This window comes from Penicillium psychrofluorescens (assembly GCF_964197705.1).
Source record: "Penicillium psychrofluorescens genome assembly, chromosome: 2".
NCBI lineage: Eukaryota > Fungi > Ascomycota > Eurotiomycetes > Eurotiales > Aspergillaceae > Penicillium > Penicillium psychrofluorescens.
The window spans coordinates 2,140,383-2,161,107 of NC_133440.1; the positions used below are offsets into that span (position 1 = coordinate 2,140,383).

Here is a 20,725-nt window from a genome sequence, read left to right on the forward strand (position 1 = left end):
TCGTGCATTGCATGTAAGCTCCTGCAGGATACCGAGGTATTGTGTACAATTCCGAGAGAACCCATGCTTAGCGATAGTTATATGGTATCTACATGAAGTACTGAAGTAGTATTCTGCGACTAATAGTTCTGACTCCAACACCCAATTTTGTTGCGTAAACAGACCGAGCCCGTCCCTGTTGCTGAACTGCTGAGCGGTCAGCATCGGATAGCGGCGGCTAAAGCCCACGCCCTCACGACCACCACATTGCAATCTCCAAAGCTCCAATTGAGTCTCGACCACCGAGCCAGACAGGCCGGTGACAGTGCTAGCAGTAGTGACCACAGTGGTTCTGCAACATACATCCACTCACTCTCCACACCGCGGAAGAATCCTTCACCAACTTCTCCCTGATCCAGCCGCACAGCGACGGCCCGTTGAGAATGAGCGACGGCACTCGGCCACCCCGCCCGGAACGGCCCTACCAGCGAACTTACAAAGCGTGCATTCCTTGTCGGCAACGCAAGGCCAAATGCGACCTAGGTACCGGGCCGGATGGATTGCCTATCGGCCCACCATGTGCGAGATGCCGCAGGGAGCTGAGGCAGTGTGTTTTTCCGGAGAAGCGCGCTTGGGAGAGGTCTCGCAAGCGAGGTTTGGTTTCCACTTTTAGTCTCTATGGTCCGTACCAACGGTGATACAGGTCGGTCATCTGAGGAAAATGATGATGGTGTCTCGCTTCAACATGCGAGGGCAGACTCACATACTCCTCTGGATCAGTCGAATATCCAGCATTCATATTATGGCGCTGCGCCAGAAAGTAACTCGGCCTATAACAATTTACAATCAACCCCCAGTGGCGCGCCGTACACTCCAAGTGCGACAAGTCCATTCCAGTCAGGATGGACCTTCTCCCGGCCTCAGAGACAGACACCCCTAGACTCACGAGCCGCAGAGCCCATTGCCATGGACCATAATAGACACACTGACAACTCCCCTTCACAATCATATGAATCCAATAATCGACACCGGTCTAATTCCAATCTGGCCAGCTCGATGATGCGGACGGTCGTCGCGAGCGGGAACGATGCATTGAACATTTTGTTCGAGGCTGCGACTGCGCACGACCAAGAAAATCACCGGAATGACACAACGCCAGAGTCAACTACTGGGAATACGTCTTTGAGGCCTATAAAACGAACAACTCCCAGGAACTACGACAGCCCCGCGGTCTTTGAGCCGATGCCCACGGTTAGACGCCCTGTAGGACTGTCCGATGCTGCAGGAGAGACCTTGGATATATGGAAAGCATGTCGATTCGTGAAACAGGGCTGGTTTACTGCTCGAGAGGCTGTCACCTTTATGGATATGTAAGCTCCTCGGGATGTATTTTCCATGCTCATAGCTAACAATACTGCCAGGTTCTTCAAGAACATGTCTTGGCTGTCCCCAATTCTGACCGACTTCTACGCCAATCATGATAATCACTACTTGCTAATCACTCGAGAGCCGGTGTTATGCTGTACCATACTCATGATTTCTTCTCGATATCATATTCTCCCCGGGGCCGGCGGCGAGTCCAGGAACTTTTTCATTCACCATCGACTCTGGCAGCATTGCCAACAGTTGACGATGCGACTCATCTTTGGTCAAGAAAAGTCCACCAAATCCAAAGTCCGCAGCCTGGGGACTGTCGAAGCACTTCTTCTCATGTCGGAGTGGCATCCTCGCTCCCTACATTTTCCTCCTGAAACGGACGGGTGGGATGACGACCTGATCTCTCCCGCCCCGAATTCGAAACATTCAGAGAACGGAGACAATAACTCCGAGAGCCGCTGGGTCGAAGATATGATCGAGCCCGCCAGGAGGTCGGACCAGATGTCGTGGATGCTCCTTGGATGCGGGCTCTCTCTTGCACATGAACTGGGCATTTTCGACAATGACGATAGCGACATGAACTGCTCCTCCGAAGAAGAACAGCAATGGACCGATCAAATGACCCTGCGCCGACAGCGCGTCCAGCGTCTTCTCTACGTGTACATCAACCAGCTCGCCTGGCGCATAGGATGCATGTCTCCAATCCCGCAGTCTCTCAACCACGCCATCCTGGGAGGCCGCCGACCCCGCGGACTCAGCCAGCCAGGCAACACCTGGCTCACGTTCATGGACTCGTGGATCGAGCTAACTAAGCTCGCCAAATCAGTGACTGACATGTTCTTCCCATCAGCCGTCTTCTCACGACAACAGCTGCTCACGGGCCGATATGTTGGCCTCCTGGAACATTTCCGACCGCTGCTCAACCAGTGGAAAGATAAGTACCTGCAGCCCCAAGTCCTGGACAAAGCATTTTACAACGACCTCTTCATCGAATACAACTTCGTGCGCGTGTACACCCACTCAGTGGGCATGCAGGCCGTCGTGGAACGCGCCGTGGCCGACACAGAGCCGAACCAGTTCGACGAAATGCGGCCTATGACCATCGACCCCACAGACTACGAATACATCCAGGAAGTCATCGACGGATGCTGCCAGATTCTGCAGAAAGTGACCCATCTCGCCGAGGCAGGGGCGCTGCGTTTCTCCCCTGTGCGAATTGTGCTGCGCATCACCAGCGCCTCGATCTTCCTGATGAAGGCGCTCAGTCTCGGCACGCGACATGCAAAGCTTCAGGAGGCGCTGGAGATCCTGGAAAAAGCAATCGACGCGCTCAAGTCCAATGCCCTTGACGACGTCCATCTGAGTACCCGCTACGCTGCCCTGCTGGACATGCACGTCTCGCGCTTACGGCGCAATCTGCTGGCATCGTCGAAAGTCATGAAAAACAGTCGAGGTACCATGCGGCGATCATCGATGGGACCTCCACCTTGGCCGGATAGCACCAGCAATAGCCATGCAGACCGTACGAATCCGATGGGCACGCCTGCGTCCCAGGAATTGACACCCGAGCTGGGGTTCATGCCCTCGTTGAATGACATGGCGGGTGACGAGTGGCTTTCGCTTCCATTTGATCCTTCCATGGCCCCGTTTGGGATCAGCAGTAGTGGCGGGCAGTTTCCTATGTATGAGGGGGGTGGACTAGATTTCATTTGGAATCTGCCGTCTTGAATAAGATGGGGGTGTTTTTGTATGATCTAGATGTTGATACACCATGCAGAGGTAAATAGATCTAATATTTATAGATCTAATATTGAAGAATTCACGATTATTATGGCGCTTACTATGCTATACATCAAGACATCACTGATGCATCTTGGATTACACTAATACAACAAACCGCCCACACACTACCAAATCTTCTTAGCAACCATCTCATACCGCTGCACATGGTCGATATTCATATCCCCATCCTTGTTCTTGTCCCGCTCCTCTTTCTCCTTGAGGCGCCGGAGCCCGTCAGGATCATCCGCATAAATCCATCGACGCCTCTCATCGCCCACTTCCACCATGCCCCAGCCTCCGACACGGCGACTGCCTTCCACAGCAAACCCGCGGTGGCGTGGAGCCGAAGATCCACTGGGCGTCTGAGCATGAGACGAGGAATTGGGTGGCGGGGCCTCGTTTTCAGACCCGTTCATCTTGCCATAGCGCGAGCGGGCAAAGGCAAGGAGGCCCATGCCCAAGAGGAGCTTGAGAATGAGCAGGACCACAAATCCGGTGATGACCAGGATGACGGTGAAGATCTGCACGGACTGTGCGGGGGTCGGGATGAGGTTGGCTAGGACGGTGCGGACGAAGGTATTGAAGTGCGCGGCGGAGGCAGGCAGGATATTCCGCAGACTCAAAGGCGGTCCGGACGGAATAGGCGCCGGGGCGTAATGGTCGTGGATGGATGAAAGGGAGGCGGAATCCATTGCGGTGGATGAAGGATGCTGGGGTAGCAGGGAGGTGAGGAACATCTGGTATGTTTGCACAGAGACCCTGACAAACAGGCAGGACAGCGGGATAACAGGGAGACCAAGACGACGGGTGAGGTTATGATCGCCAAAGGCATTGGTGTAGTAATCTTTGGCGAGCAAGTCAAGGAACCGGCCATAGATGGCGGGACGAGTGTTGTTAAACTTGTTGATGTAGGCATGCTTTAACCAATCCACAAGCATCTCCGATCCAAGAACCATCATAAAGGGGCCCAGAACTTGTGCCAGCGTCGGGAGGAAAGAATTGGCATTGCTCAGAGACGACAAGATTGACGAGGGAAAGAAGGTGAAAGCTTGGGGTATGATAGACGACGCGGTCCTTGGCGGTGTTGACAGAGGTGTGCTGTTGGTGGCAGTGGACGTGGACTGGCTGGAAAGGCTGGACCCAAACCCCATGTCACCAACGAAATTGAACGCCCCTTGTTCCACGATATTGCGAGAGGCAATAATGGTGAGCATCAGCCAGAGTTGGAATCGCTCCACGACGTCCGCGCAGGTGAGTTGAAAGAGATTCTCTTTCTCAAACTTGCGGAAGACGGTAGATTTGATCTCCACGAACTGATTTGACAAGAGTAGCGTGATCAGAGCATTCGAGTATGCGTTCACTGCCACGTTGAGTGTCATGACCTGGTAAAAGAGTGATATGGCATGTGTCACAGTATAAACCAGGGAAAGCAAAAATAGCCCCAAAGGACGGAAAATCTTGCTGCGTCCATCGGGTCGTCGTTCGAGGGCTTCCCGTGAGAAGAGACACTCAAGCACATCTTGCCCAATAGCAGCCAACAGCCGGTCACTCACTTCCAATACGTTGTAAATCACGTATAACTTGATGGCCGCCTGTCCTCGAATCCAGTGATACATCCGACTCGCATCGAAATACATCAAAGCACAACAAGTGGCTATCATGAGGAGGCCAGTCAAAATATCGGCCTTGTCATCGGGCAGCAACGCCGAGGGCATCGATTTCTGCCTTCGATGATGGTGATGATGTTTGCGAGCCTCAGAAGTGCGGTGTCTCCGTGAAGAGTCTCTGTGTCGATGTTTGAATTCTCGGTCAACCGGAGTAGATTCTGGCGCTACCGAGGAGCTAGATGCTAGTCGAGGAGTTACCTCGGGCTCGCTTCCACGTCTTTCACCTGCATGGTCCGTAGACGACTGGATCTTTCTTTGCCAGACTCGTCCAACTCCGTTGAGAACGAAGTTCCAGATAAATCGAATTTCGGCGTCGAGGTTCATCACCCAAGACTCGGCCAATATAAACAGAGCTTTGGCGAATCGAAGAGGGAGAATGGTGAATGAATGGAGCCACGAGTCGAGACACGCGAGGGCGCCAAACCAGAGCACCTGCTCCAATTCTAAAGGCAGTCGAAGAAAGTTCATCAGCCTCTCAAGCTTCACCTGTGCCGATTCGTAAGGAAAGTCGCTTGTTCCAGAGCGACGAATATACAACGGAGATGGACGACCCGACGCGAGCTCGAGCTGGAGGTATGTGGGTATTGAAACGGGAGGCAATGGGTATGACGGAAGTGGTGAGGACATAGGCGTCTCAATGATCTGGGGCGACGAGCCGAGATGGCCCTTGGACTCGCGATCCATATGGTTTGTTGTGGGCCGATCTTGTTTTGGCCGTGAAGCCCAAGTTTGTGTCAACCGTTCATTGTTCGGTGAAATAGGCAGTGGCCGTCGCGAAGAAGCAGGTGATGAAAAGGTGCGTGATGTATGGGGTCGATTTCGAACAGATGGAGGATTGGGTTGCCGAGTGGTCACTGGGCTTGCTGGTGCAGATGCTTCTTCGAGGAAGACATCTTTACCTGGCCGAGCCTCCAGCGCACTATCCGTGACGGTCGTCTTTGCGCTGGTAGGTGCTTGTTCGGAGTCCGGTAACTCGGGTCGAGAAATCACGCCATTGATATAGGTGTAATCCGAAACCACTCTTCTGCCGGACTTTGTATCTGGTGTTAAAACGCGGTAGGGAATCGAATCCGGCGACGACGTGAGTTCCTGAATCTTCGCTGGAGATAGTTTTATCACTTTTTCCTTTTCCTCGGCCGGTTGCGATGAGCCGTCTCCGGTCAGCTCTGTCAGGGCTGCCGTGATCTTTTGGCCTTCCAAAACATCCACGACCGACGACCGACCAGTATCCGTTGTGTCATCATGGGTATGCTCGACGAGGATGCCCAGACCCTGGTCCGGCGATTTCGCTGGCTGAAGTTCTTTATGTGTCCCATTCGTGGAGTGCCAGTTCGACGAGGCTTTGCCATTGGCTTCGAGGTGGTCCTTCAAGTCGAGATCTCGGGTCATGATGTCCTCGTCTGCGGGAATATCGGGCCAGGCTGAGCTTTCCATGTCCCGTGGAGGCGATGACGTTGCATCTTTCCCAGAAGACTCCGTATTCCCATTAAGTCCGTTGTCCAGGTTGTTCCCAGCAGCGTCCTGACTGCCCTTGGAGATACCACTCATGTTGTCTTGTAAAGTCAACGCGCGGGGCTTGACTTGTCGACGTTCACCGTTCATCCCGAAGACCGCGGAGATATCGCGACGTGCATTATCCAGGGCTACGTCGCAGCTCGGAAGGAAGGAAGCCGGGGTGCAATCAAGCTTGGCGAGGGTTCAGCTGGGGAAAAAGCATGGAGACGCGGCCGATGTAGCTGATGGCGACGTATCACGCGTTTGCAGATGCAAGGGAGGAGAGTGAGTGAGGGTGATGCAACGGATAAGAAGATCATCGGAGATTATCTGGCCCGTCGCATGGATGCATGCCTCAGGCAGAAAGTAGTATAACCGACCAACTGCCTGGCTAGGGAAGTATACACAGCATCTGTATTAAGTAACTATAATAATAAAGCAGGGACCTCTTGCAGGCGTTAAGTTCTGCTTGCCGTCCATATCCTCTGCAAACCCGCCCTTATTTTCAACAGATCATACCAAACATCCGGAGCACACAGATCCAAATACATCCATTCTCGGCTAACTACGTCGGTAACCTAGCGGGTTGCAGTGGATTCTATGGATTTGATTTCTATTTAGACAGCTAGTGGACTTCGACATCCCCTCCACAGTTTTCCAATACTTCAATAATAGCCTGGTGACCTTTTACTTTGGCCGTTTCCAGGGCCGCATCGTCTACCCCAACCCCGTGTTCCAGCATAAGCTTCACAACACCCAGATGTCCCTCCATTGCAGCTTGCTGAAGCGGCGTCTCCGGAGGAGTCGATGCGCTCAAGGGATCTTTGTCCACCCCACGATCCAGCAAAACCTGGACTACGTCTTCGTGGCCACCACACGCCGCATAATGCAATGCGCGCCAGCCATTATGGTCCATTAATTCAGGCGATACCGGCTGGTTGAGGAGAAACTTGACGACTTCTATGCAGCCGGCGCCTGATGCTAGCATAAGAGGCGTTTCCAGCTGATTGGTGAGCGCTTCTAAATCGGCGCGGTGATGTAGCAGATATTTGACTATATCCAAGCTGCCAACAAGAGCGGCCACATGCAGAACAGTGCGACCATCTGAGCCGCGTAGTTCGGTTGTCATGAACTTTTCGTGAATAATTTTCACAACACCGTCGTGGCCCTCGGCCATTGCTAGATGCATTGGGGTCTCTCGGCGATAGGTGCGGTCCAGTGGGTAGGCACCGTGGTCCAATAGAACTTTGACCATGGCCTCATTTCCAGCACGAGCAGCCATATGGAGTGGGCTGTGGCCATCGTCCGCGTGCGGAAAGTGTCTGTCTGCATCACTCTCCAGCAGGACTGTTGCAATAGAGACCCTATCAGAAGCTACTGCCTGGGCGAGAGCGTAGGGGCAAGTGGGATCAGCGCCGGAGGCGATCAACAGCCGCACCATATCCTCATGTCCAAGTTGAATCGCAAAAATTAGAAGGTCCGGGATGTTTGGGACTAAACCAAGGTCAACCAAGACTTGCACCGTGGCCAAATCATTGCTCTTAATCAGGAGTAGGAATGCCGCGAAAATGTTATCAGTTTTTATCTCGTCGATATTGCCGTTCTTCAGAAGTTTCTGTATTGCCCGCATTTGTCTTTTGCGGGTAGCCCATGGTAGTGCAGAGCCGCCGTTGTGGACGTTGACGGAGTAGAGGTAGTTGTTCAGGAGAGCGTAAAAGCCTCGGCTTGTTTGAGCGAGTGCGTTGATGTCTGCTTCTGACTGGAGAGCGTGAGTGATGAGGTCCATCACCTCCAGTGGGAGGTCTATCAATGACATCTCGTGCGCTGGTAACAGATGCAAGAAAGCAAGTGTTGATGTGGAGTGATTGAGCGGAGCAGATTGACTCAGCCTTGCAGTCAGATAACTAACTAGTTAACTAGTCGTGATTGGTGGACACGCTAGGAACAGGAAACAAATAAAATGAGTATTATTGAGAGTCGGTGTGAGAAGGGTAGAGCTCAAGGCGCTGGGATGAAGTTATTCGAACGTGCCTACTTGTAGCAGAAGCAACACACCATACGTACAGTAATGTTCCAAAAGTCTGTACCCCTCTACCTACCGCCTACACCACTGTACATATACATATCGACCATCTACGACATCTTATGCCAAGCAAAATAAAAAAAAATATGGTAGATCCATATCATATTCAAGCAAAAGATCCATGACAGACACCGCCAAACGGACAAAAAAATGGCGCGTGGGTATGGGGTTGGAGTGGGAATATGTACAACAATCTCCAGACTCGCTCGCTGGTCATGAAGGGGTATTAACAGGGAGTGTGTGAAAACTTCCGATCCGGTCATCAGAGACAACAACAGTAGACAGAGCCAGCTCTTCTGCAGTTGGTCATTCATAAATCGACGTTCCTTTTTCTCTTTCTTCTGGCAGCACCATCTCACCTCAGAACTGGTCTGTGTTTGCGCGAGTAAATCCATATCCCTGGGGAGTGCCATTGTTGACATTGCGGTTCATGGCAGAGGGAGAGGCGGTGTTCGCGCGAGTGAAGGGTTGGTAGCCTGATGGCGCGGCTGGTATTGGCCGATTTGGTGGTGGGCGGGGTGGGCCCATCGATGTTGGGCTGTAGGCTGCATACCCGCCACCGCCGCCGCTGCTGTCTCCTTGTTGAGGACCTGGGGTGCTGCTCTGGCTGAGAGATGTGAAATTTCGAGGTGGGGGCTGTACTGCTGGTCCGCCTGATGGCGGGGGAGGGGTTCCGCGGTAGCTTGCTGGGGTCATGGACCGCGCAGTTGGGCCGGTGCTCATGGGCGGAGGCGTTCTCCCGGTGCTGGCTGGCGTGAAAGATCTTTGGTAGGGACCGGCGGGCGGGCGAGGAGTACTGCGTTGGCTCATTGGGGTTCCAGATCGGGCGTAATAGTCGTCTTCGCCGCCATGTGCAGCGACAGAAGCGCCATATGCGTCATAGCGATTTGGGTTTTCGTAGCGACTAAAGTAGTCGTCAGAAATGGAAGCTCCAGGTGTGTGTGACCGGGAAGCATAAGGGTCCGTGGCTGGACTGAACGGGCGATATTGGCCAGGTCCGGGGGAACTGTCGGTCAAATTGCGATACCCCGGCCCAGGGCTGCTACCGGACTCGTTGGCAAACGGCGGCGGACCAGGAGTACCTCGAGATCTGGGAGGTTGAATGGAGGCCGGCAGAGGTGGAACTGGTGGCGCCGGCGAGTTCTGACTGTCCAGTGGACTGTATCCCATCATCGCCGCATGGCCTGTCAACGGGGCCGTTTCAGAATAAGTCGATGACTGAGTGGTTGTTCGAGTGAGTGGCGGCCTAAAATCAAAGCCACCTTCCAAGTTTGGAAGAGTGGGATTCTGCTCCGGGGCAGCAGAATTTGATCGCGCGTAAGATGACTCCAGGTTTGGCAGAGAAGGTTTCTGTTCTGTGGCATAAGAATTTGATCGGGTGTAAGGCGGCAGGGTGGTCATCGTGGTGCTGCGCGATATAGTAGCCACGGTTGGACCCTTGTCTTGGTCGAAAGACGGCAGCGTCGGTTTCGTATCCAAAGTCGCGAGACTCGGTTGAGTGGGCGTGCGTTCCTGCAGCATAAAGCCCTTTTGCAGAGCCTTGTCGACTTTGCGCTGCACAATCCGCTTCAGCCGAGTGCTAATCTTGCGACGACAATACCGGGTCAAGCTGCCATCTTCGGACGGGATATGGTGGAACAGATAGATCAGGTAGAGCACAATTGCCGAGGCCAGCCTCAAAGCCGAGATGATCCAAATGATCACCGTGAAGAGCATACCGAGTAACACCACCAACTGGAGGACGTTGTCGTCGGCCATGAGTTTGAGGTTGTTGAAGAACTGGCTGAATCCCGAAGCGTCGTCGTCCTTTTGGGCATTTTCGCCCCCCGGGAGAAGATCCATCTTGGCCACCGAATACAGAGTGATGCCGTTGAGCACCTGCCGCGGCCCATCGGCGAACACCGTCGTCATCCAGGAATGAAAAGAGAAGTACGAGTACAGGGCGACGTACTCCGCACCTTTCTTACTCTTTGTCAGTTCCGCGAAGACCAGATATCGCTTCCAGCCACGACCTTTAGAGCCAAAGATGCGGAAACTCTGAACGCGAACCGCAAGAGGGTCCATGTAACTGCGTGTGATGCTGCCCGAGCGCATCGCACGAATCGCATTCATCCAACGGTAGGCCAAGAGAGCGAAGGAGAAGAGGATACACGCAGCAAAGATCCATCGCGAGATGTAGAATGGGATGGCCGGTTTGATTCGACCGGCCCATCGGGAGAAGGCGAGCAGATTGATCGCAGTGAACGTGTCGACCCCGTAGACCGCCAATGAGACAAACAAAAAAATCCAGAGGAAGAAGTAGGAGAAGGGCGTCCAGCAAGATTCGGATTTGAAGTCGTCCAGATTCTGGAGCTGTCAGTCAATCATGCACCAGTACTATCCACGTTCATTGTCTACGTACCACATAATCCCACTTTTCCTCCAACTTGGCGTGACCCTTTTCGCGATCTCCACAGCAAGACATCGTCGGGGATAGAGCCTGGTCCGGCCAGGAACGGACCGCGAGACGGCGAACAGGTGGGGAGTTTACAGATGGACAACTGTAGACTTTCCTCGGGCCAGCCGGGCAAAGTCACGGATTGAACGAGCGAGGCGGGCGAGAAATCTGAAGGAGGGAAGTTCCGACAAAAGAGAGCGACCGAATAAATGGATGTCTTAGAGGCGGGAATGGCGCATTACGGCGGGCGGCCGGGCAAAGGAATGTTGAAGGGACCAGGTCGAGTCGCAACTGATGCAAGTTCCACACGACGATTGGAAGATCAGGACAAGGGCTGTTTCAAGACAGCCTGCATTGCAGTTCTTGGATAGAGTTGTGATTGCCAGGGCCGGCGCTTGGAGTGGTTCTCTTTGTGATCGCAGGCGCTACAGGGGCAGCTGGGATTCGACGGGATCTCGAAGGTGGAGAAAGAATGTGGGCTGTAATGCGGCTAGAGGAAGAACAATGAGTGTGGGTAGGGATGGTGCAAGAGAGAATGAATGTCGTGTTTGAAACACAAAGGAGTGCGTGGAAGAGGAGGAGAAGGGGAAGCAGCGATGAAACACAGGGGTGGTGGGGAAGGGGTTCGTCTTAGGGCTGATGGATCGTCCGTCAGTGAAGGGGATAATATGGATCGTAGTAAGATATCATGATGCTGATGATAATCATACATTTACTATTCTATATCCTATTCTTGCTCCTCTGCTCAGCTACGACTCCTATGATTCCTACCACCGTCACGCTTGTGATTCACTATCGCCGTCAAAAAGGGGCACCACTCCACCCGCTGCAACAACAATGGAACGCTAGCTGGGACCAGTCAGCGCCTCTCGTTTGCCCGCCAGCGCCTCGCGTAACCCCGTCACTCCCGCCGGCTCGGACCCAATGAATGGACTAAACCAGATTCGCGTAATCCCGTCACTTTCGTTTTTTCGATGGGGCACATCCGACATAGGATGCAATTGTTCGGACTTCGACCCGATATCTTGCTTCCTGAGGTGGGTCCGGTTTCCGATCAGAGCTGGTAATCGTGACGTTTGCATGCCGGCATTTATAAGCCCTGCAGAACATTTATAAGCTCTGCGCAATTTTAACTAAGCTTCTAGCACATTTATAAGCCGGAGTACAAGGTGGCAGCTCGACATAAGTGCCCAATTGCATCTCATCTAGATACTTTCCTCACACTTCCTTGCGACCATGGCCCAACCTAATCATCCCGACATCGCCAACAAGCCCGCCCAGGGTATCTCATACTACACCCCGGCCCAAGTGCCTCCAGCTGGATCGGCCGCGATCCCGCAATCGGATGGATCACAGCCTCCCAAGCTCTTCCAGCCCATGAAGGTGCGGGGGTTGACCTTTCAGAACCGAATTGGGGTGAGTGTGCTTGGTCAAGATGGTAGTGTGGAACTATTGGCTGATAGGTTGCGTGACAGCTCTCTCCGCTCTGCCAGTACAGCGCCGACGATGGACACATGACGGACTGGCACATGGCGCATCTGGGCGGCATTGCCCAGCGCGGGCCCGGGTTCGTCATGGTCGAAGCAACCGCGGTGCAGGCAGAAGGCCGCATCACCCCGCAAGACCACGGCCTGTGGAAGGACTCACAGATCGAACCACTCCGTCGAGTCGTCGAATTCGTGCACAGCCAGAACCAGCATATCGGCGTTCAGCTGGCGCATGCCGGTCGTAAGGCGAGCACCGTCGCGCCCTGGCTGAGCATGGGCGATATGGCGACCGCCGAGGTGGGCGGATGGCCGGACAATGTCAAGGGTCCGACCAACGTGCCTTTTACCGATCGGTACCCGACCCCGAAGGCCATGACCAAATCCGATATTGAAGATTTCAAGCGGGACTACGTGGCCGCGCTGAAGCGCGCCCTCAAGGCCGGGGTGGACTTTGTGGAAATCCACAATGCGCACGGATACCTGCTCATGAGCTTCCTTTCTCCCGCGACGAACACCCGCACCGATGAGTACGGCGGCAGCTTTGAGAATCGCACTCGTCTGTCCATGGAGATTGCCAAGCTGACCCGCGCGAACGTGCCCAAGGATATGCCCGTGTTTCTGCGTGTCTCGGCGACCGACTGGCTGGAGGAGGTGATGCCCAACGACCCCAGCTGGCGTGTGGAGGATACTGTTCGCTTTGCGCAGGCGCTGGCTGAGAGCGGGGATGTCGATGTGCTGGATATCAGCAGTGGCGGTAACCACCAGGCGCAGCACATCCATGCCAAGGCAGGCTTCCAGGCTCCCTTTGCCATAGAGGTCAAGAAGGCTGTCGGGGATCGCATGCAGGTTGGTTCCGTCGGGATGATCGGCAATGGTTCGCTGGCCAATTCCCTGCTGGAGAACAGCGGGCTGGACTTCGTGCTTGTCGGTCGTGGGTTCCAGAAGAACCCGGGACTAGTCTGGACCTGGGCCGAGGAACTGGACGTGGAAATCTCCATGGCCAACCAGATCCGGTGGGGATTCTCGAGCCGGGGAGGTGGTGTGTATCTGAAGAAAACGGCCGAATAAGGTGTAGACCCTGTTGAAAAAAACGACTACTGAGCAGACATTGCGTTGAATCTGGTGACATACTTAGTGCTGTATATTCTACTTAAATACTCCCTGTAAAACAAAATCATGAATGTTCTACAATAGCCCAATCAATGGATTATCCATCGGTGGCAAAGCACGTCCGTCTCCACCGGAGCTTCTATAGTGAGAGTGGGACCCCTCAGTCAAGTATAAAAGGTCCCCTCGACTCCCACCATTTTGCCGAGTTCAAAGTAGAAATTGTGAACAACACATCCACAAAATGGCCACCACCAACAATATAATCACGGTCTCGCTCCCCCAACTCGCCAAAATGATCGACCACTCCCTCCTTCACCCAACCATGACAGACAGCGATATCCTCTCCGGCCTCAAGATCGCCAAAGAAAACCACGTCGCGACAGCCTGTGTGAAACCATATCTAATCCCGCTCGCCAAAAAAGAATTAGATGGCAGCGACGTGCTCGTCTGCCCCGTCATCGGGTTCCCACACGGCAACAGCACCACCGAAATCAAAGTCGCTGAAGCGACTGCCGCGGCGCAGGCCGGGGGCGCCGAGATCGATATGGTGGTGAATATCGGCAAGGTCCTCGGCGGGGACTGGAAGTATGTGCGTGAGGAGATCCGGCTGATCAATGAGGCTGTCACGGCAAACAATGCGATTCTTAAAGTGATCTTTGAGAATGACTATCTGCAGACGACACACATTGCGCGTCTTTGTGAGATTTGTACTGAGTTGGGGGTTGCTTTCGTTAAGACCTCGACCGGGTATGGGTTTGTCAAGCAGGCTGATGGGTCGTATAATTACAAGGGCGCGACGGTGAAACATCTCAAGCTGATGCGTGCTTCGTCTGGAGAGAAAGTGCAGATTAAGGCGGCCGGTGGGGTGCGGACGCTGGATGATTTGTTGCATGTTATGAGTTTGGGGGTTACCAGAATCGGGGCGACGGCGACGGTGACCATTTTGGAGGAGGCAAGGAAACGAGGGATTGGAAATGAGCCTGTGGAGGTTTCGTTTAAGCCGATGGCGGAGGAGGGAGAGTCAGGGGGTTATTGAAAGCGATCTGTGCCATAGGAATCAATTTGAACTGTCGGGATCACAACTATATAGAGCACATTCTTCAACTCGGAAATGGGTGGATCCCCGGCGCGACTAGCGTCTTAGCTGCTCCGTCATAATGGCAACGACACCCCAGCCACCTTTTTCTCTCTCTCAGTTTTCTCGACCTCTCATGTACCAGATCTGACAAAGAAAGCTGTGGTCAACTGTTGATTTTCCACCGACCAACCCACCAAGCAAGAATTGTAAAGGCATCCCCCGTTTCTATTATTGTCATCCAAATCCAAATCCCAAACAAAATGCCACTCTCCCAAAACAAAGCCCTCCACCTCGCCGCAAATGCCATCGCAACCATCTCCATCGGCTTCGGCTTCAACGCCTTCCTCCGGCCGGAACATGGGCTCACCTTCTTCGCATGGGACTACCCCACGTCTCTGCCGGAGAGACAGCTGGTCGACAGCTTAATGTATATCTATGGGATCCGCGACATCTTCATGGGAGTCGCCATCTACATCTGCTCTTTCTTGGGGACACGCCAGTCTCTGGGGTGGATGCTTCTTGCTAATGGTGCGGTGGCCTTGGCGGATGGATTTGTGTGTTGGACATGGGGAGAGGGCCAGGGAGCGCATTGGGGGTATGCGCCGCTGATTATTGGTCTTGGGAGTGCCTTACTTGGGATGTTTGATTCGGCTTGAGTTGAGTATAGCTCATAGGCCATAGTTGGATCATCAGACTGCTCAGACTTGCAGTCTATAGTTACTTAGGATTGTGCCAGCCAATAAGAGACCAGATCGATGTACAAACCACGGACATCTCAGACACCAACACCTTCATTGATGATATCATGCTTTAATGCTTTAATGCTCTAGTTATATGCAATGCCATTTCGTGGCCGGCACGTTTGATCTCCCCCGGACCAACGGGATAGTTTTCGCCCGTCCGTCTTACCAAGTCCGGGGTGAATGACGAATGACATTCAGCTGAGGGGTTATTATTTAAGAGGACCCCAGATCCAAGGCAAGCCTAGATGACAATAGCTCAGTTTTATTTTCCTCACCCAACATGGTCTCCCTATCCGAGGTCCAGGCCTCAAATGCCCAGATCGCGACTTCCCTGCCGCCCGGTCTCGTGGCTGTCTTCGTCGGAGCCACCGGCGGGATCGGCGAGAGCACTCTCAAGGAATTTGCACGCAATGCTCGGCAGCCTCGTGTGTATTTTGTCGGGCGCTCGCAAGACGCGGGCAATCGCGTCACTGCCGAATGTCGCCAACTGAACCCCGAGGGCGAGTTCATCTTCATCCAGGCGGATTGCAGTCTCATCAAGGTGGTGGATTCAGTCTGTAGCGAGATCAAGAACAAGGAGGATGCCATCAATTTGCTCTTCCTTAGCTGCGGGACTGTGGTACTTAATGCTGGTACGCAATGTGATAGTCCTACGGTTAGGTTTCGATGCTAATAAGGATCCCCGTCCCAAGAAACATCGGAGAATCTGCTTCTCCTCGTCGCTGTCGGATACTATGCCCGCACGCGATTCGTACTCAACCTCCTCCCACTCCTACGCAAAGCTACTAGCCTCCGACGCGTTGTCAGCGTACTAGCAGGCGGCAAAAACGGCGCCATACACCCCGAAGATTTCCAAAGTAGGAAGCTCTCGCTCCTGGCCCGGCGCGCGCACATCGTCTCTATGACAGATCTAGCGCTTGAGGCATTGGCCCAACGCACCCCAGAAGTGAGTTTCGTCCACGACTACCCCGGCACCGTGAAGACGGACCTCGGCAAAAACGCCGACAGCATCCTCGTGAGCATCCTATTCTCCATGATATCTCTATTCGGGTGGCTGTTCTGCGTCCCAATCAAGGAGTGTGGCGAGCGGCATCTGTTCCTGGCAACGAGTGCGAAATATCCCGCCCTTGCGAATAAGCCCGTTAAAGTAGTTCCTCTGTCGGGCGATGTTCAAATAGCTATGGGGACGGACGGGGAGAGTGGTAGTGGGGTGTACAGTGTCGACTGGGATGGAGAAGGCACCCCAGCCAAGGTTGTGGGTATTCTGGGGGAACTCCGCCAACAGGGAATGGGCACGCAGGTGTGGGAGCACACGATAGCCGAGTTCAAGCGGATTACGGAGGTGGGGGAGTAAGGATTGATCTGCAGAGTTCATAGTTCATAGTGGTGACCTGTCCCCATCGATCAATGCCTAGGTCCAAGCAGCGGGCAGTCCCGATAAGGGAAGTGTTGCGAATAATCCCACCGTCGGTCGGTGTTGAGAAACCCCGTCTCCGGTGACAATAAAGGGAGGCTCAGTTTGATCCTGTCTTCTTCTTTTCTTCTTCTTCTTTTCGTAATTTACAGCCTAGCGCCCAGCAAAGACATTCGCACAGTCAGTCGGTAGTCCGTCGGTCATATAAAGGAGACCGAACTGTGGAGTCTGTGTTTTCATATGCCAATCCAATCCGAGGCTGCGACATTTTGCTGACGGGCCGAAATTCGACCACACAACATCGAATCCGAACGGTTCTGCGAATCTCGCCCGTATCGATCCCTTGAGTGGTGCTGAAAGATTGATTCAACCAACGAGCGCACGCGACTTGGTCATCCTCCTCACGGAAGATCACAATGGGACGCGTCAACGAAGGTTTCGGCGCGCTGTACGTAGGCGTGATCGCCGCCATGTACTTCAAGCCCGATTACGCCTTTTACGACTCGCGCACGGTGACGGTCGCCGTGCTCTTCTCCATCCTCACCGTGTCCCGAATCATCTACCAGCTCGTTCTGTATCCCGAGCTTTTCACCTCTCTGAAGCACATACCGACTCCTGGGGTATGGATCAGCCCCATTGCTTCCTGGAATGCAACTAACAGATACAATCCAGGGACGGAGGTTGCTCACGGGCCATGGGTTTATGAACGTAATCCAGACCCCATATGAGAAGATGATCGGATGGGTCAAAACCATCCCCAATGATGGACTCATCCGGTTTTATGGGGTCGCCAATATTGAGCGCGTCCTCTTAACCAGCCCCAAGGCATTGAGCGAGCTGCTTGTGACCAAAGTCTATGACTTTGAGAAGCCCGAGCCGGTCCGCAATGCTTTGCGCCGCGTTGCCGGTGAGGGCATCCTGCTCGCCGAGGGCGACGAGCACAAGGTACGACAGATACGCTTTTTTGAATGGGGGGGCACGTTAACATTCCAATAGCTCCAACGCAAGAACCTGATGCCGGCATTTGCCTACCGCCACATCAAAGATCTGTACCCAACCTTCTGGGCGAAGAGCGTAGAGATGGTGAACAGAATCGACAAGGACTTGGCGCAAAGAAAGCCCGACGAGGACAACACGGTCCAGATCCGCGAGTGGTCGAGTCGGGCCACGCTCGACATCATCGGCGTGGCAGGCATGGACCACGACTTCGACTCGCTGCGGGATCCGTCCAACCCGCTCAGCCTGGGCTACAAGAAGATCTTCTCTCCGCCGGGATTCTTCACCAAGATCGTGATCATCATCAGCATCGTTCTCATCCCCGGGAAGTATATGCAGAAACTGCCTACGAAGCGCAACAGGGATATCGACGAGGGCGGCCAGACGATCCGCGACGTTGCCCGCCAGACTATCCGGGAGAAGAAAGAGAAGATGAAGGACCCGAGTGCGCGGCAAAGCGTCGATATCATCTCCGTCGCACTGCGCAGCGGCACATTCGATGACGAAAACCTCGTCGAACAACTCATGACTTTCCTCGGCGCAGGCCACGAAACCACTTCCACAGCACTCCAATGGGCCGTCTATGCTCTGTGCAAGAATCCTGATGTGCAAACCCGTCTCCGCGAAGAAATCCGCGCCAATCTCCCCCCCGTCTCAACGGAAAACCCGGACCCCATCACCGCGGCCATGGTCGATAGCCTCCCCTACCTCAACGCAGTCTGCAACGAAGTCCTCCGCTTCCACCCCTCCGTGCCCACAACCTTGCGCGAATCCGTTCGCGATACGTCGCTGGCCGGCTACCCGATTCCCAAGGGTACCACTCTGGTCATCGCCCCAGAGATCACGAACCACACGAAAGAACTATGGGGTCCTGATGCAGATAAATTTGACCCGGAGCGCTTTATGGGTCCCGGGAAGGCGAATACCGGTGGCGCGACGAGCAACTATGCCTTCTTGACCTTCTTGCATGGTCCGCGCAGCTGTATTGGGCAGAAATTCGCCCAGGCGGAGCTCGCCTGTCTGCTTGCTTCTATGGTTGGTCATTTCCAGATGGAGTTGAAGTTCCCGGATGCCAAGTTGGAGGTGAAAGAGGGTGCCACGGTGTCGCCGAAGGATGGGGTCTTGGCTAAGCTTACTCCGTTGGAGGGTTGGTAGATGGTGAGGGTCATGATTATGATGATGATGATGAATTTCCCTTCTCATGAGTCGCAGTACTTAAACCCCGATAGCTTGGGCGAGAAGGCCACTTCGCTCCGTCATCTTACTGGACATGTACATATGAGTATCTTGTAAGCTATGCCAACAGCATTGTCAGATTCTAGTTATGTACGACCATCTATATAAGTTTATTTGTATTCCCCCCTGAAGACCATCACCCTCTCGACATCATTCCCATTCTCATCCTCTTCAACCCAAGCACGCCACATGCCCCCGCTATTGAAATCGAAGACGACCTTGCCCCGGCGAAGCTTTTTACCAGCAGCAGCAGGCCCCGTGTCCGCTTCGATGCCAATCATGCCGCCCTCGCCTTCACCTGTCTTCCTCCAACGCGGTCCAGCGGAGCGTTGCAGGTCGCCGCCTGGCCCGGCCACGGCGGTGACTGCATCAGCGAGGGTCTTCTCAGACGGGCCGAATCGTAGCATGGCGGCAGCGGTGCGAGAGGCTGCAACGCGAAGGAACGAGTCGCCGTTTCCAGTTCCAGAGACGGCGATGGCTCGCTTCTTGGTGCGATGTTGAGACGCGGCTCCTTGATACACTAGCGGCGCTTTTTCAGATGCGTAATGGTCTAGAACGGACTGGGACGGAGAAGGCGAATCCCTCATGCAACCGGGGAGACAGTCCACCATGCAAGACCGTGCCTCCTGGACCAGGTCGTTGACTGAAAAGGCACCGGCGTCGGAATCACCACTCGCAGCGGTACCGCTACATGCTGCCTCCCAGGACTCCGCCCAGAACCCTGTGCCCAGCGTAGGCGTATCGCCAATCCGGCCGGGAAGCTTGTTGGTCATTCCACCCGTGCTAGTCGCAACCGCTAGATTCCCCCACTGATCCAAGCAGACACAGCCCACAGTCCCCTGGCTCATAAAGATGGGATCCTCTTCGCCCTTCAGCCCGCGCCGGTGCTCGTCCCCGCGGCGCTGCGTCCGAAAGTACTCGTCCGGCTCAAATTTGAGTCCCCATTCGCTAGCCATCTTTTCGACATGTGGCCCGACGAGCTGAGAGTGCAGACACCCTCCATCGTCCGAAGGCTCGCCGTCTGCAGTGACCCCAGAACGTAAAAGAGATTCGCGTGCGAGATGGATAGGATTGCGGACATTCCTAATCCCCATCACGCCTGCGCCGCGCTTGATAGCGCCCTCGCCCTCCTGATTAGGGTCGTTGCGGAGCGACGTGACCATCACCGAAGCTTCCATTTCGATGGTTCCCGCTTTGGTGAACACGCTGCCGCGACCGGAATTGAACAGCTCGTCATCTTCCAGTAGCGAGACACAGTGCACCGCCGCATCGAGGGCGCTGGCGCCTTCATTGAGAAGGGCATAGGTCGAGCGTAGGAAGGATTGCAGCGAGGCGTGGTAGCTGGCGTAGAGATCTGGTGGGATCTTGGAGCGTTGGATGTTGCCCGCGCCGCCGTGCAGGATCAGTGCAGACTTGAAGGTTGGTAGGTCGGACATGGTGGTGCGTGTTGGGTGTAACAATGCTTGGCGGAAAGAGCGAGAATTAATAGTTGGTGGTTGATGCGGGGGAGTGGCTTTTGCCTGAACCGGCGTTGGTCTAGCGCTGGATGAGGCAGAAGATAGGCTATCAGTTAGTCATAGAATCCTACTCGGCAATTGATCTCAGAAGTAGTTGAATATGTGTATATGCAGTGAGGGTGCTCGACCTGATGTGTTAATGTACAAGAATCCATCACCGTCCCGTCCGAATGCTTTTTGGTTTTGGAGGATGAGAAGAGGGGTTTTTTCTTTCGTGGCATGGTCATAATTGCCTGCCGAGAAAAACAACACACACGCCGAGGCTGGAAATCGGGCCGAACAACAGCGCTCAAGAAGACATTAACCGGATAAAAGCGCAAGATGC

The 20,725-nt window shown here is 54.1% G+C and overlaps 9 protein-coding genes across 9 annotated transcripts; 5 read left to right on the forward strand and 4 right to left on the reverse strand.

The window, feature by feature from the left end:
- Nucleotides 1-1,611: 1,611 nt before the first annotated feature.
- Nucleotides 1,612-3,084, forward strand: PFLUO_LOCUS2998 (uncharacterized protein; the record flags this gene model as incomplete). The annotated part of the gene is made up of 1 exon (XM_073780196.1): nucleotides 1,612-3,084. One exon carries the CDS (start codon nucleotides 1,612-1,614, stop codon nucleotides 3,082-3,084), a length of 1,473 nt encoding a protein of 490 aa, XP_073637076.1.
- Nucleotides 3,085-3,263: 179 nt separating this feature from the next.
- PFLUO_LOCUS2999 (uncharacterized protein) lies at nucleotides 3,264-6,407 on the reverse strand (the record flags this gene model as incomplete). The annotated part of the gene is made up of 1 exon (XM_073780197.1): nucleotides 3,264-6,407. The coding sequence occupies one exon, from the start codon at nucleotides 6,405-6,407 to the stop codon at nucleotides 3,264-3,266; it is 3,144 nt and encodes a 1,047-aa protein (XP_073637077.1).
- A 517-nt stretch (nucleotides 6,408-6,924) lies between these two features.
- Nucleotides 6,925-8,115, reverse strand: PFLUO_LOCUS3000 (uncharacterized protein; the record flags this gene model as incomplete). Its single annotated transcript, XM_073780198.1, has 1 exon — nucleotides 6,925-8,115. One exon carries the CDS (start codon nucleotides 8,113-8,115, stop codon nucleotides 6,925-6,927), a length of 1,191 nt encoding a protein of 396 aa, XP_073637078.1.
- A 627-nt stretch (nucleotides 8,116-8,742) lies between these two features.
- On the reverse strand, nucleotides 8,743-10,846 carry PFLUO_LOCUS3001 (Potassium transporter; the record flags this gene model as incomplete). Its single annotated transcript, XM_073780200.1, has 2 exons — nucleotides 8,743-10,728; nucleotides 10,784-10,846. 2 exons carry the CDS (start codon nucleotides 10,844-10,846, stop codon nucleotides 8,743-8,745), a joined length of 2,049 nt encoding a protein of 682 aa, XP_073637079.1.
- A 1,209-nt stretch (nucleotides 10,847-12,055) lies between these two features.
- PFLUO_LOCUS3002 (NADH-dependent flavin oxidoreductase) lies at nucleotides 12,056-13,374 on the forward strand (the record flags this gene model as incomplete). The annotated part of the gene is made up of 2 exons (XM_073780201.1): nucleotides 12,056-12,235; nucleotides 12,295-13,374. 2 exons carry the CDS (start codon nucleotides 12,056-12,058, stop codon nucleotides 13,372-13,374), a joined length of 1,260 nt encoding a protein of 419 aa, XP_073637080.1.
- A 283-nt stretch (nucleotides 13,375-13,657) lies between these two features.
- On the forward strand, nucleotides 13,658-14,452 carry PFLUO_LOCUS3003 (uncharacterized protein; the record flags this gene model as incomplete). The annotated part of the gene is made up of 1 exon (XM_073780202.1): nucleotides 13,658-14,452. One exon carries the CDS (start codon nucleotides 13,658-13,660, stop codon nucleotides 14,450-14,452), a length of 795 nt encoding a protein of 264 aa, XP_073637081.1.
- Nucleotides 14,453-15,517: 1,065 nt separating this feature from the next.
- Nucleotides 15,518-16,591, forward strand: PFLUO_LOCUS3004 (uncharacterized protein; the record flags this gene model as incomplete). The annotated part of the gene is made up of 2 exons (XM_073780203.1): nucleotides 15,518-15,869; nucleotides 15,930-16,591. 2 exons carry the CDS (start codon nucleotides 15,518-15,520, stop codon nucleotides 16,589-16,591), a joined length of 1,014 nt encoding a protein of 337 aa, XP_073637082.1.
- Nucleotides 16,592-17,067: 476 nt separating this feature from the next.
- On the forward strand, nucleotides 17,068-18,802 carry PFLUO_LOCUS3005 (uncharacterized protein; the record flags this gene model as incomplete). The annotated part of the gene is made up of 3 exons (XM_073780204.1): nucleotides 17,068-17,271; nucleotides 17,324-17,596; nucleotides 17,648-18,802. 3 exons carry the CDS (start codon nucleotides 17,068-17,070, stop codon nucleotides 18,800-18,802), a joined length of 1,632 nt encoding a protein of 543 aa, XP_073637083.1.
- Nucleotides 18,803-18,993: 191 nt separating this feature from the next.
- Nucleotides 18,994-20,319, reverse strand: PFLUO_LOCUS3006 (uncharacterized protein; the record flags this gene model as incomplete). The annotated part of the gene is made up of 1 exon (XM_073780205.1): nucleotides 18,994-20,319. The coding sequence occupies one exon, from the start codon at nucleotides 20,317-20,319 to the stop codon at nucleotides 18,994-18,996; it is 1,326 nt and encodes a 441-aa protein (XP_073637084.1).
- Nucleotides 20,320-20,725: the final 406 nt, after the last annotated feature.